We start from the raw sequence: 14,019 nt of genomic DNA on the forward strand, positions 1-14,019 counted from the left end.
AATACAGATGATGTTTTTTCTAGTATTATTGAGTGAACGTTTTTTAGGCTGCAAATAAAGCAAGTAAAATTATACTGGTTACAAAATTTTGGGGTATGATTGATAGCTATAGTACAGGGATAGGATAATGGAAAGTAAAATTTTACTGGTACAAAATGAGGAATGATTGATAGCTATAGCTCATATAATCAGGGAGGGATAGAACAATAACGATAAAAATTATACTGGTCATAAAATGTAGGGAGCTTTGATTGATAGCTATAGCCAAAATACCCAGGGAGGAATAGACAATTGCAATTATCCTTTATTTGGGTTTCTATCCTCTTTATTTATTTGTCAAATTTTGTTTAGAAGCTTCAAATCTATTCTGTGTGCCAAAGTATTTAGTTTGAATCCTTTTTGTCTCATTTTACCCAAAACAGTTGTTGTTAAAAGCAAGCAGATATACAAATTTGCTTGCTTTTAAACAATATTTTATTATAAGAACAATCATGTCCATAAGTAACTTAGCAAATTATTAAAAAAATATTGGTAGTAGGTATTCACTTCGAATCAAAATATTTCATTTAAATGATTTTATAATTGTTTTCAGGAGTGGACGGACGGACATACCTAAAGGTTAATAAAAAGTAGCTGCGCTACTTCAATATAATTTGTTGTAAAACATGTGTGTCTTTCATTTCAATCTTGCTCATCCCTTCATAGCTAGAATTATGGCTGACACAAACTTTTTACATTTTTGGACAATTTGGGTTCGGTTGTAGTTCCCGGATTTTTTGTTCTGTTTTTTTTCTATAAGCTAGTTTTTGAAAAGCAAGAAATAATAAATTTATTGAGGTGCCTAACCTCTCCCCCCCCCCTTCCCTTTCATCCACAAATCGCTTACAACCTGCGAGACGTCCTTTTCTAAGATCTTATTGGACAAACTACACAACTTTTATTTTAAGGCTTTTTACTGTAGAAAATTGTAGAGAATTGTCATTAAGAACTGTATATTTTAGGAAAACTTACTCATTTCTGTTTCATCTAAGAATTAATCAATTTGTTTGAAAGTGAGAGAATTACAACGCAACCATGTAGAATCGCCACGAAATCCGCATATTGTGCAAACTATAAAATTGCGGCGCCATATTTGGACGAGGGCTTAAAAGGTTCTTCCCTTTCCTTTAAGCACTTGTTTCATTTTTTCTGGGTTTTCATGTGAATTTATGGATAGTTTCTTTTTTCTTAGCCCTCCCCCATTGGTTATTGGGTTTCTTACCCAAAGATACCTTTAAATCTTTGGGAACTTATATAGAATTTTTATTTTTTTCCAAACAAAAAGTGCAGCTTTTTTAAGCAATAGTTTTAATCTAAATATGAGGTTATTTTGTTTATCACAATCGGGAATATATATCACCTTGTCTTCCATTTTCAATTTATTCGAATCGACTATTTCAATTTTATCTATATATGTAAGTTTTTCTTTATATAATATTGAATATCAATTAGAGACAAAAGAGTTTTTAATTCAGATGCAACATCACTGACCCTTGCTATCTAGGTTTACCATGTTTAAAATTCATATCAAATGGAAAATGGCAAAAAAATGTGGCATATTCAGCATAATATTGATGTAAATTCAATGGATGTAAAATATACGTGGATATTATGAAAGAGGGAAAAATTGTTGTCAATTTAGGTTGCTATTTCTCCTGTCTTTTTTTATTGGTCAGTTCTTTCATCCTGTAGGAGGGGAAGAGAAAGGGTTGAAGGGGTGGGGGGTCGTTATTTAACCCGCGACAAGTTTCATTTTATTACATTACATGATAATCTGTTGTAAGATCCAAGTAATAATATATCCATTTTGATGCGAAATCCTACAAACATATTTTTTTACACTCGTAAAATGAAAACAATTTTGAATTTCTCTTATTTCAAGGTTTTACTAAAAGGTTTCGATTTCAATTTTATCTGTTATTATTTACTGAATAGCCTAAACCCTATATGTAATTTAAAGCTTATAGAAAACGTAGTTTTTTTTAAAACCTTAAACATTTAAAGAATCTTATTTCGGTTCATTCTTATATTACGTGAATTAACAATCTGATACACAGCCAATTACTTTAACATGCAGCGGGTTAAAATAACGAGTCTTCCTTCTACCATCTTTACACCTTCCACTCCCCTCCAAATGGATGAAAGAACTGACCAATGAATAAGTACCATGTTAGTAAGCTAAAATGTAAACAAATTTTCCCTGTCATAATATCCACATAGATTTTAAATCTATTGACATCCAATTACTCTTTGACACATGCTAAACCTTATCTGAAACCTTGAATAAAAACTAGGAATGCATATGGTTTGGACCTTTGAGAAATCACATAGATAAGAATTCAAGATTTCAACAGAATGCATCAGATTCTAGTGAAAAAAAATCTTCCAAAAATTTCATGAAGGGTCTTTTAATCGTATTATAGACAGATTTCCGCAAATATCAAAATAAAAAAGTAAACAAGTAAAACCAGTTTTTTTGGCTCCGAGGGGCCAGAAGGCTTGGACTAACAAAACTGGTTTTATTCATTAAGATTTTTGTAAATATTCGCATAAAATTGTCGATAATACGATGCAATACACGATTTTTCAGTATGACTGATAACGGTTCGAATCAAGCGGTTTCGAAGCCATACTGAAGATTAATATTTGTTCAAAATGCCAAAGGCAGAATATAGTAATGCTTTTTCTGGCGTTTTGTTGAAGATATATTAAATTTAAACTATTTATTATTATTTTTATGATAAGTGTTACATATTGAAACAATTGTTTTTACATCATTTTTAAACATTCGTGAGTGTGTGTTTGTGTGTGTGTCTAAGTGCAATTTTTAAATCTCAATTTGCGGACTTTCGTGCAATTTCCAATTTTGCATAATTTAAGGAAGATTCGCATTCGAATTTGCACACATTTCTATATTTACATTTATATGCAAATTCTTTTGATATATAGAAGCACAGGTACTCTATAAGTTAGTAGAATAGTTATTTATCGGATATAAAAATAAAAAATTATAAGATTAAAATCAATTTTGTTAGCCCTGATTTTTTTTCATTTTAATATCAGTCGAAAGTAATCTGTAATACGATGTTATAAATGTTTTCTAAGTATGGCTAAAAACCGATTTAATCCAGCATAAATGAATCGATTTTTAAGCCGTACTTGAAATATTTAAATCAATGGTTATTCATATTTAGGGTTTTAATCTTTTTCTTCCCTTTTGATATCAACGAAGAACAAAAAGACATCGTTTTATTATTAAACTAATTGATTGATGTTTCCTTTTGATTTTTTAACCTTGTTATAATATGTTTCGTTCTCTTTGATATTAAGTTTTAAGGATGGATAGGCGGATAAGTATTTATTATGAATAGTCTTGCTTCTAAAAAGGGAAAGGGAATTTATGTGGAATGTATATCATCTTGATCGGGGAAAGGAGAAATTATTCTGATAAAAAGATTTTTTTTAGATACTGTTTGATAAATTAATAGCTCTATTTCGTCTACTTGGCATATGATACTTAAGTTTTATTAGGGCTCTAGGGGAATACAGGCGTAAAAAATAGCTTAAAACTATCTCAAGACTTAAATCTAAAATTAAAATATAACAATCACAACACTTTAAGTTTGAAGTTATGTAAAATTGAAAACCCAGCCAGAACAGTAATTATTGGGATCTTAAGGTACAGAGAAAAAATCTTACTATTTTAGTATGGTATTATGTACTATAATTTTATGTTGTTCTAATTGCACAATTGCTATACTTGATATTAAAAAATATGAATATTACAATACAATTTTATTATTCTAAAGCAGGCTTAAATTTACATGCAATCCTTCTATTTGTTTTTTTTTCAAGATACTTTTCTCTGTTTCATATGAAATATATACATACATACCATGATTAATGTTAGAAACTATGAAACGTTACAGGGTTCAAGTGCAGGTTACAGACCCAACAAACTATTCCCGCAGGGATTCGGGATACATAACATTTTTGAAATTTCATATCCGCGGGTGTATGTCCTAGGATCATGACCCATGTCCCTGGGAACTAACATAATATTCCCTTGTCCCTGGACACAGCTGCATGTCCTAGGATCATGACCCATGTCCCTGGGAACTAACATAATATTCCCTTGTCCCTGGACACAGCTGCATGTCCTAGGGTCATGACCCATGTCCCTGGGAACTAACATAATATTCCCTTGTCCCTGGACACAGCTGCATTTCCTAGGATCATGGCCCTAGTCCCTGGGAACTAACATAATATTCCCTTGTCCCTGGACACAGCTGCATGTCCTAGGATCATGGCCCTAGTCCCTGGGAAATAACATAATATTCCCTTGTCCCTGGACACAGCTGTATGTCCTAGGATCATGACCCTAGTCCCTGGGAACTAACATAATATTCCCTTGTCCCTGGACACAACTGCATGTCCTAGGATCATGACTCTAGTCCCTGGGAACTAACATGACCACCTATTATAAGGAACATTTGAAACAAATACCATTTTTCTTTTTCTCTCCATCTCTCTCTTTCCATCTCCCTTTCTTATAATCTCACTCTCTTTCTCTTTCTTTTCTCTCTCGTTCTCTCTCTCTCTTCCTCTCTTTTCCTCTATTGTTTCTCTTTTGTGTATTTTCCTATCTATCTATATCATTTTCTTTATTATTTTACTTTTTCTATCTACTTTGTTATCTTTTTAACCATTTCTGTCTATTTTACTCCCCATAAACTTTATTTTACCATCATTTATTAGATAAAATTTCTAAAAATTTTCCCAAATTTAAATTATCTCTTTTCTTCACCTCTTAAATTTGCTTTCATTAATCTTCACACAAAAGTATTTTTTCAATTTAACAAATTTCTAAAACTAGTATCTAATAAGTATTTATCTTAAACCAGGGATCTAAACGGATAAAGCAATGGGATGTACATCCCCAATGATGCATTGATGATACACCATATTACCCCTTCTGTAGATTAAAATTAATCATTGAAACAATTAGACACACAACTTAAAGCAACCAATCAAAATTGAATAAGACGTCCCCAAAGTTGTTTAGCCAACGAATATAAAACGTTATCATAAAACTTTGGGACCAGTTTAAAAAACAGCCCTATGTCCCCTCATTCCCTGATTTTAAACCTATTCCAGTGAGGTAACGAAATAATATATCTTTAACAATTCTGTAATATATGCTATACTTAGCTTTTGTTAGGTTATCATATCAACATAAAACTAAATTCAACATGATATCTATGTATGTCTTACTATTTTGCTGTATTTAATGACTACCCTTAAAAGTTTGATGTTATCAAAAATGTCGCCATCTTTTCAAACCTTTTCAAACCTCTTTGCTAATTGGCTTCAATTTAGTTTTAAAAAGCCTAAAGGTTACTACCTAAAACAAGGACAATTAAGTGTAAAAGAAGCGAAGCAGTAACAAGGAAACTTCATAACAAAAGAGCTAAGCTTTACAATAGTAACATTATTAGAGTCTTCTGCTAAATGAGTGCTTGAATTCGTTTAATGACTATTATAATCCTCGAGATGAAAAGCTGCAGATATGTTTAGAATAGTTATAAATCGCATTGTATTATATTTAGCTTTTCGCGGATACATGATGGCTGAGAATCTGTTCTAATCCAACGAATATTAATAAGTTTCGATGCCATACTAGAAACTGTAGAAACTGAACTGCAGATCGTCCTAAGAACACGTAGACACGTAGTTTTAGAGTAATACATAGATTAAAGATACATTTTGTATTATACACACTTTTAAAAAAATATTCCAAATTACTTTTTTTTCTTTTACTTTTCTTTTAGCTTAATTAGTACAAATTTCTCTGATATACATACATAACCCCATTATTTTTCTGTAATTAAGTTTAAATTATTTTCACATTTCTTTGTGTTTATGTATGTGTTTCTATCTGTGTTTCTGTGTGGCTTTGTGTGTCTGCGTGGGTGTGTGTGCATGTGAGTGAGTGTGTGTGTGTATGTGTGAAGTGTAAGATGGTGGTAATAAACTTCCATTAAAAGTATTTCCAGATAAAAAAGCTTCTATTTTTATTATCCAATAAAAAGTACCGGTTTCTATATACAGAAATACACGAATAGGATAATGAACTAGAAATTGATCTTCCCTCAATTTTTGGTGTCAAATACTGAATGGGACAGAAAAATCTAAATAATGACATTTTATTCCATAATGAACCTGAAATCTGAAAGTTATTGCCTCTTGTCGACAATTTGTATTATATACTGTCTTATATTGATTTGAAAATATTAATATAAGTTTTGGATCATGGAAAGAAAACGTAGAATTAGGGTTTAGTCGTATTTTCACAGTAGCTTTTGATAGGTTAGGTAAATGTCAATGAACCGCAGGGTTAGGAAATTGGCTCCGAAGGGTCTATAAATAGGAGAAAAGCTACTATGAAAATATGATGAAACCCGCTACTTCGTTTATTTTCCATTATCTAAAAAAATAATTTAAATTATAAGCTTTTTTGACACTATATCTATTACCTATCTCTTTTTTCTTAAGTTCACCCTTTTTTCTCCTCCCATTTATAATAAAGAAAGAGAGAAAAATTTAAAAGAGTTGGATTTGAGACAATTTTTTATTGAAATTATATGCAGCATGAGACACTCTTATTCATTTGGATAATAGGATTATACTTTAGCCAGGGATACAGGGATAAGGCAACGGGGGATAAATTATTCTTCCATTAGAATTTTTACAGCTGATATGTCTTACAAAAATAAGTTTTGCTATAAAAATGGATGTAGAATATAATTGGATATTATGACAGGGGAAAATGGTCGTCAATTTAGGTTGACAACATTGACACCATTTATTGTTCAGTTCGTTCTTCCACTAGGTAGATAGGTAATGGGGTAAAAGTAGTGGATGAAGGGGATATTTATTTTAGCCAGCTACAAGTTTCGCCTCATTATAATACATATAATCTGGTGTAAGATCAACTTAATAATAATTCCATTTTTAGTTGAGTTTTTCTATCCTCCCTGGTTTAAAATATGGCAGGAGTAAGGGCGTAATACATTAAAATTAATGTACTACCACTTACTTAACTTTTTGCCTTGATATTTAAGTTTTGGAAAAAAAGGATTATTTTTGAATTTTAAAAGTCTAAGATACAAATAAAAAACTTCATTTCTCAATACCATAGTTTGATGCTTATCTAAAATTAGTTTAACCGTCAGAAATTGCTAAGATAAAAAACAACCTATGCGGTTTAGAATTTATAATAAAATGAAGCTTAATTGGGCTAAAATAAATTTAATTGATCTCATTAATAGTGTTTTAGAGTTGATGGAATGAAAAAATCAAACTCAATAAAATTTCAAAGGATTTTAAATTAGCATTTGTAAAATATTTATTATATTTTTTACACAGTTATGTATCAAATAACCTCCAATAGATAAATTTATTAAATACCAATGGAGGTAGGCTTTAGAATATTTATAAATACCAATAGAGGTAAGTACCAATGGAGGTAGACTTCTGAATATTTGTACATATTCTTCTAATTAAACACCTTAGAAGTTAGAGGAGTAAGCAGAAATTGTACTACCTTTATTGATTGATATTAATTCGATTTAAACTATTAAATATTTTTAAATATAGAATGGAAGTTTAAAGCTCTAATCTAGTAATCATTTTGTCCGTATTTTATCCACCAATTAAGTCATCCAATGTATATCAAATAAATATGCATTTGTTTACATTTTACACAGGGAAATAAAAGTCAATTAGTAGCGCGGCTAGTTCATCCTGTTATAAATTTGGTCATTTTTATGTCCCCGGCCCTGTAGCGAAGCTACTCTATGATATAAGACAGTATGTACATCTTTATATTCATTATGGGTAATATTATATTTTATGGATACATTTTTTGTGACTAGTTAAACTTTAACAACAACTTCCAGTAAGTGTTCGAAACCGATTAATATTCGCTGGATTAGAACCAGTTTTCTGCCATACTGATAAATCATGTTAGCATCGTATTACAGAAAAATTTTCATTTTGATATCTGCAGAAAGCAGTCTATGATAACATGCTATAAATAAATTTTGTAAGTCCATGTTGATTATCTAAATTGTTTATTGTATATAATTTTCGCTATCTATTATTTTTTTCTTCCTTGTTAGCATCAAGATACACTTTTATGCTGCATTAAATTCTTTATTTTGCATGCATATGTCTGATATTTGATAGTCAACTAGTTTTCTGCTTTTCGATCCTCCATAGCAACTCGATAATCTACTTTGTTCATCAATCTTTAGTTTGATGTATTTTGATAGCGGAGTTTTCTTTGTGATACAGTGTTAGACATGTTCATACCTCGCTATTAAGGATATTATTTAGCTAAAATGTACTTTTTTGGCTTTTCAGCATGTAATGTCATATGCTGTTATTATCATCAGTTGTGAAATAACAAATCAAAACCACTACAAATGAATATAGAAAATTGTAGATATATTGACAGGGGAAAAATTGTTGTTAATTTAGGTTGCTCACATGGACCTCATTTATTGTTAAGTTCGTTCATCTTGTAGGAGATAAGGGGATAAGGTAACGAGGGTGGAAGGGGGTTATCTTTATTTTAGCCAGCTGCAACTTTATTTTAAAGTAATTGTATACCTATCGAATTCGCTATTATTTTGTACACTGGAAAAAGATGTGAAACTATCTTTAGAATGCCTAAAATTATTTTTTTTATGAAAGCAATTCTATTTTCTCATATGCATAATTTCCCTCAGGAATTTACAAGTTTTGGTAACCCCCAAAAAAACCTCTCAAACCTCAAGATAAATAGGAGAAAATCAAGGTGTTCTATCACAGTCGCAAAGTGTTTCTTAAAAAATCAATAAAAAACAAAATAAAAAAAAACTTTTATTGATGAGAGTGAATAGTATAATTTGCACTCCCCAAGTTTGTTAAGCCAACGAATAAGTAAACTATAATACAAAATTTCGGGGGCTACTGTAATTAACAGCCCAATATCCCCTCCCTCACTGAGTTTTATGACTTAAATTGGAAAAAAAAACTTTTAACGGACGCGATAGAACACCAAAAATAAGTTTTATTTTCTCATTTCCAAAACAATTTTGTGTATATGGGCAACCAAGATATACAAACGGACGTTTTTACAATCAAGTTATATTAAGCACAAAAAATACTTAAAGATCTCTATATATGAAACAAGAACAATAATATTCAGTAGAACATGAGGAAAAATAATTTTTGGGAAAGGTATAATTATGAAACAGTAAAATGTAAAGCAATATATATCATTTTTTTAAATTATTATATTGTCTGTTTTGATTAAACATTCGATTTATCCAGTCAAACCAAAAAGGGGTGTGTAGAGTAGATAGATTTTAAGTATCAGTTTAGTTTAGTGTTAAACATCCTTTTTAAAATTTAAATACAGAAAAATCACTATTATAAAGTGTTAAATTATTTAGAATTTTCGGCTGCACCTTTAGCATCTAGGGAATATGAGGCAGTGGAATAGCCTTAAACCTACTCAAGGTTTTGAATTATGAAATATGATAGCCGAAAACTATTCTGGGACCTTGGTAATGCATAAAAAAAAACCTTACTACTTTAGAATAAAGGAAAAAATCGAGAAACACAATTGCTTTGAAATGTTAGGCATACAAACTCCTGTTTTACACCCTCACACACAGACACACACACCCTCAACACACACACACACACACACACACACACACACACACACAAACATTCACATATTATATATATCTCGTGACTAGGACCCATAAAATGTTAGAATTGCCCTAATTTACCCTACTTATTGTTTTTTTTCTTCGTCTTCTCATACTTATTTTTCTATTTCAGAAGTCACGTGACCGGCTCAATGTGCACGCCATAACGAGTGTGCCGTTGGCGGTTGGCGGCAGGATGCCGTCGAATAACGGTAGTATAACGGCCAGAAGCGGCGGCGGAAGCTCGTCGGCGGGCGATTCAAGCCACGGCGGTGGGAGCGTTGTTTCTGAAGAGACAAAGGCGATTTTTCTAGAAAAAGTAAGTCATTTTTTATATAGTGATACTACTCTATTATTTGGGTAAGTCCAAACGTCCATTTGAACTTTTGCTTCTGCTTCTACTTCAAATCAGGGATCTAAAGGGATAAGACAATGGCCGACAAATTGATGTACATCCTACATAATGATACACAAAATTACCCCATCGGTAGATTACAATTGTTGGTTGAAATGTTTAGACACTCAACTTAATAAACAACCAATCAAAATTCAATAAAAGTCCATAAAGTTGTTAAGCCAACAAAGCCATCATAAAATTTGGGGGACTAGTGAAATAAACAGAAGAAAATTAGAAATCTACGAACTTTATAATTTGAAAATCTATTGTGTAATTATTCTGTGAAGGGGTTGCATGTCAAGTACGATATTGTCTTTTCTTTGTAGTAAAATTTCACTACCCATTTCAATAGCAGAAAGGGAGACATGTATTCTAAATTTTTAAAGGAATCACCTTAAAGTTGGGTAAATTAAACAACAATGTATTTATTATTACACCAGATTAATAAGTATTCTAATAGATTAAAACTTGTATCTGGCTAAAATAACGATCCACGCCATTCATACCCTTTATCACACCCACCCCCCCCCTTACCATCCTATTGGATGAACGAACTGACCAATAAGTGATGTCCATGTTAGCAACCTAAATTGAAAACAATTTCTCCCCTATCATAATATCCAAGTATATTTTACATCCATTCAAATAACAAATATTTTGGATTTACATTCCTCATTGAAAGACTTATATTTAAAGCTTTTCTGCTAAAAGTAAAAATCATTTTTTCCGATTCCCTTTACGTGTCCAATTTCATTAGAAGTTTCTTTTTTCAAAACCAATTTAGTTTTACTACTTGAAATTAAATTAGAAAGAAACAATTTATTTGGTTTACGTTATTAGTATTTAAATTGATACTTCGTGTAATTTTTTACTATTATATAATTTTTAGAAAAGTATTTGTTTTTGTTTTAATTTAAACCACAATGGTGTAGCTTACAATTTTTTATATTCATAAATAACCAATGAGGATTCATATTTAAAATTAAAATTAATAATAATACATTTTAGGTGCGAGAATCAAACGCTGCTTGCCAGCAAGGAAACTTCAGCCTGGCGGTCAGTCTATACACAGAAGCTATCAAGCTAGATACACACAATCATATTCTATTCTCTAACAGGTAGGCTTTCCACTGGTCATGTTAAATGTACATAGTACTGCTTATTCCAAAATTATTCGTTCATTTGTGGTCCATCAAAACTAATCTTTATAGGAACAAAACATATTAAAATTTTGCATTTTAGAAAACAACAAATTGTTTTAATTTAATTCATTTTTGGGGGGTTTGTGATGTTTAGTTAATAATCAACATTAATATTTTGAAGAAAAAAAAAACATATTTCACTTTAATTTGAATCATAAATTTCTGGACAATTTCTCTGTAAAAGAAATGACAGTTAGTGTCTATAAATGTGTAACTTTACAGCCATTTTAATGAATTATAAACAAAACATTTTCTTTTTTCATATGCCTGTAAACTGACAAAAAAGAAATATAAAACTAGTCCACACTCAAACACACACACACATATTTAAAGGTGTATATAAAGTTAAGGAATTCATGCATTTTGCATAGTTTGATGACTAATAATATACCCAAATGATTGTACAGTTTGTAAACTTGTCACTGGGCTCTTTACTCCAAATAAAGAAAGTAACGCAGCAATCATACTTCTTCTCATATTTAAATGAAACAATACATAATGTAGAAAAATATAATGCCCAATAAAGGTCATTGCATAGTATATTTTCAAGCTATGAAACAAAGGCGTTATTGATCATTCACAACAGCCAAAAATAAACAATAGCAAAGTTTTTTATGGGTTTTGCCGACTTTCAATTTGGTTTTAAAATATCAGCCAATTGCGTCGGAAATAAAAATACAGCCGCCAAGTCGATACATACCAGCAGAAAGCAATTTGCTAGCAGTCAAAAAAGGTCCTCAGCACTTGGGAAAGTTAGTTGTGTGGGTTATACATTTATACTTTTATTTCATAGAAAGCATGTAAAAAACAAGGTGACACGAAAATCGGAAATTTATACTGTTTTATAAGAACACTAAAACAAAGAGAGTGACTCATACTTAATGTTTTAGTCAGAAAATTAACAATATTCAAAAACACAGACGATATTTTCATTTTACAGATAAATTTATATAATTTCAATTATACTATTTTTGATAATGGCATGTATCATTACACACATCCATAGATGTTCAAGGGTGGGGGTATGGGGTCTTTGCAACCCCTCATTTACCCCTCTAAAAATTTTATTTTAAATTACCTCCCTCAAACCCATGAAACCCATCATTTACCCATCACCGTTAAAATAAAAAGCCTGGACGTCCCTGCATACGCAATCTTGACAAAAGTGAACAAATTAAAGATGCAAAAACCTTTTTAACAAATTGTTTTTAGTTTATCTATCCCTGTCTTTTGAATCATATTTTGGCCAAATGAAACTTTGTTGTTATACTTTACGCCTTTAACTCATAATTAATAATAGTTCTCATAAATGTTTCTATGCGCGCCTAGTTGTTTTTTGGCTTAATTGTTCATAATGTTTTAGGATATATTCTTTTAATTTTATGGCTATATTTTTTATATGTACGTTACAAGCCTTGGGGGGATTTATTCCAAAGAAGGAGATATACACCCCCCCCCCCCCATATTTTTAAAGTAAATATTATAATAGAAATACTTTTTTTAGTGAGGGAGTGGGGTATAGTCAAACATCCTTATACTTTAAATGTAAAAAAATGTATACTGTTGTTAAGTTTTAATATTTACAATTTGTAACATAACCGTAACGGAAATACCTATCCTTTATTTCAAATTCATGATTTTTTAGGAAAGGTTTAAGTTAATAATTATTATTTTTTATTAAGGTCTGCTGCCTATATAAAGATGGGACAGTTTAACAAAGCGTACAAGGACGCAATCAAAGCTAAGGAGTTGAACCCGCAGTGGCCAAAGGTAACATTTTATATTTTTCTGATATATTGTAGAATTTACTTTCCAGTCTGGCTTCGAAGCCGATCAATATCCGATGGATAAATTCCGGTTCAAAGCCATACTAAAAAATCATGTATTGTATCGTAATACAGAAAATTTTTCATTAATATTATAATAACAAATCATGGGTATAGTCCTTTCCACGACATCCCTCCATAAGGAGCGATTAGTTGTATTTTTAAAATGGCTTTTTATAGGTTATTTTAGGTTAGGTTAGGTTATATTGTGTTAGGTGATTGCCCCACAGGGTTAGGTAATTGGCCCCGCAGGGTTAGAGACCCCCGCAGGGGCTAGAAATAGGAGAAAAGCTATTGTGAAAATACGAAGAATCGCCCCTTATAGAGGGATGTCGTGGAAAGGACTATACCCCAAATCATAAAGTTAATAAGAGTTCTGTTAGCCCGGGATGTCGGCTCCTTTGGAGGTTACAAACCTGGTTTTAATCTTATTATTTTTCATTTTAATATCCGCGGAAAGTTCTCATTAATCCGCTGCGATAAATAACTATTGTCATTTTACCATTTTTCCTGAAATTGTAAATTGTATGTAAAACATATGTTATTTTACCCAGAAAACATGTCTGTTGTTCTTACTTAACTTGTCAAGTTTTACTAATAGAGGTCAAATGTTTTCAAATTTAGAAAAAGTGACGTTGTTTCTACAATACAACATGATTTTTTTAAATTCTAGCTATTATAGTTTTTGGTAGCAGAGAGAGAGGTGACAATGGGCTGTTTATAACACTAAACTCAATAGTTTTATAATTATGTTTTCTTATACGTTGGCTTAATAACTTTGGGGACTT

At 31.0% G+C, this 14,019-nt stretch overlaps 1 protein-coding gene across 1 annotated transcript in view; it reads left to right on the top strand.

The window, feature by feature from the left end:
- Positions 1-14,019, top strand: part of LOC145313849 (uncharacterized) — a 238,241-nt gene that overhangs the window by 116,121 nt on the left and 108,101 nt on the right. Inside the window, exons 2-4 of the mRNA XM_080153492.1 lie at positions 9,940-10,125; positions 11,212-11,321; positions 13,088-13,175. Coding sequence (XP_080009618.1) covers positions 9,940-10,125; positions 11,212-11,321; positions 13,088-13,175 — 384 coding nt within the window. The remainder of the gene's footprint in view (positions 1-9,939; positions 10,126-11,211; positions 11,322-13,087; positions 13,176-14,019) is intronic.

The sequence above is a fragment of the Acartia tonsa genome, chromosome 3, assembly GCF_053477335.1.
Source record: "Acartia tonsa isolate MP-2025a chromosome 3, ASM5347733v1, whole genome shotgun sequence".
In the NCBI taxonomy this organism is placed as follows: Eukaryota; Metazoa; Arthropoda; class Copepoda; order Calanoida; family Acartiidae; genus Acartia; species Acartia tonsa.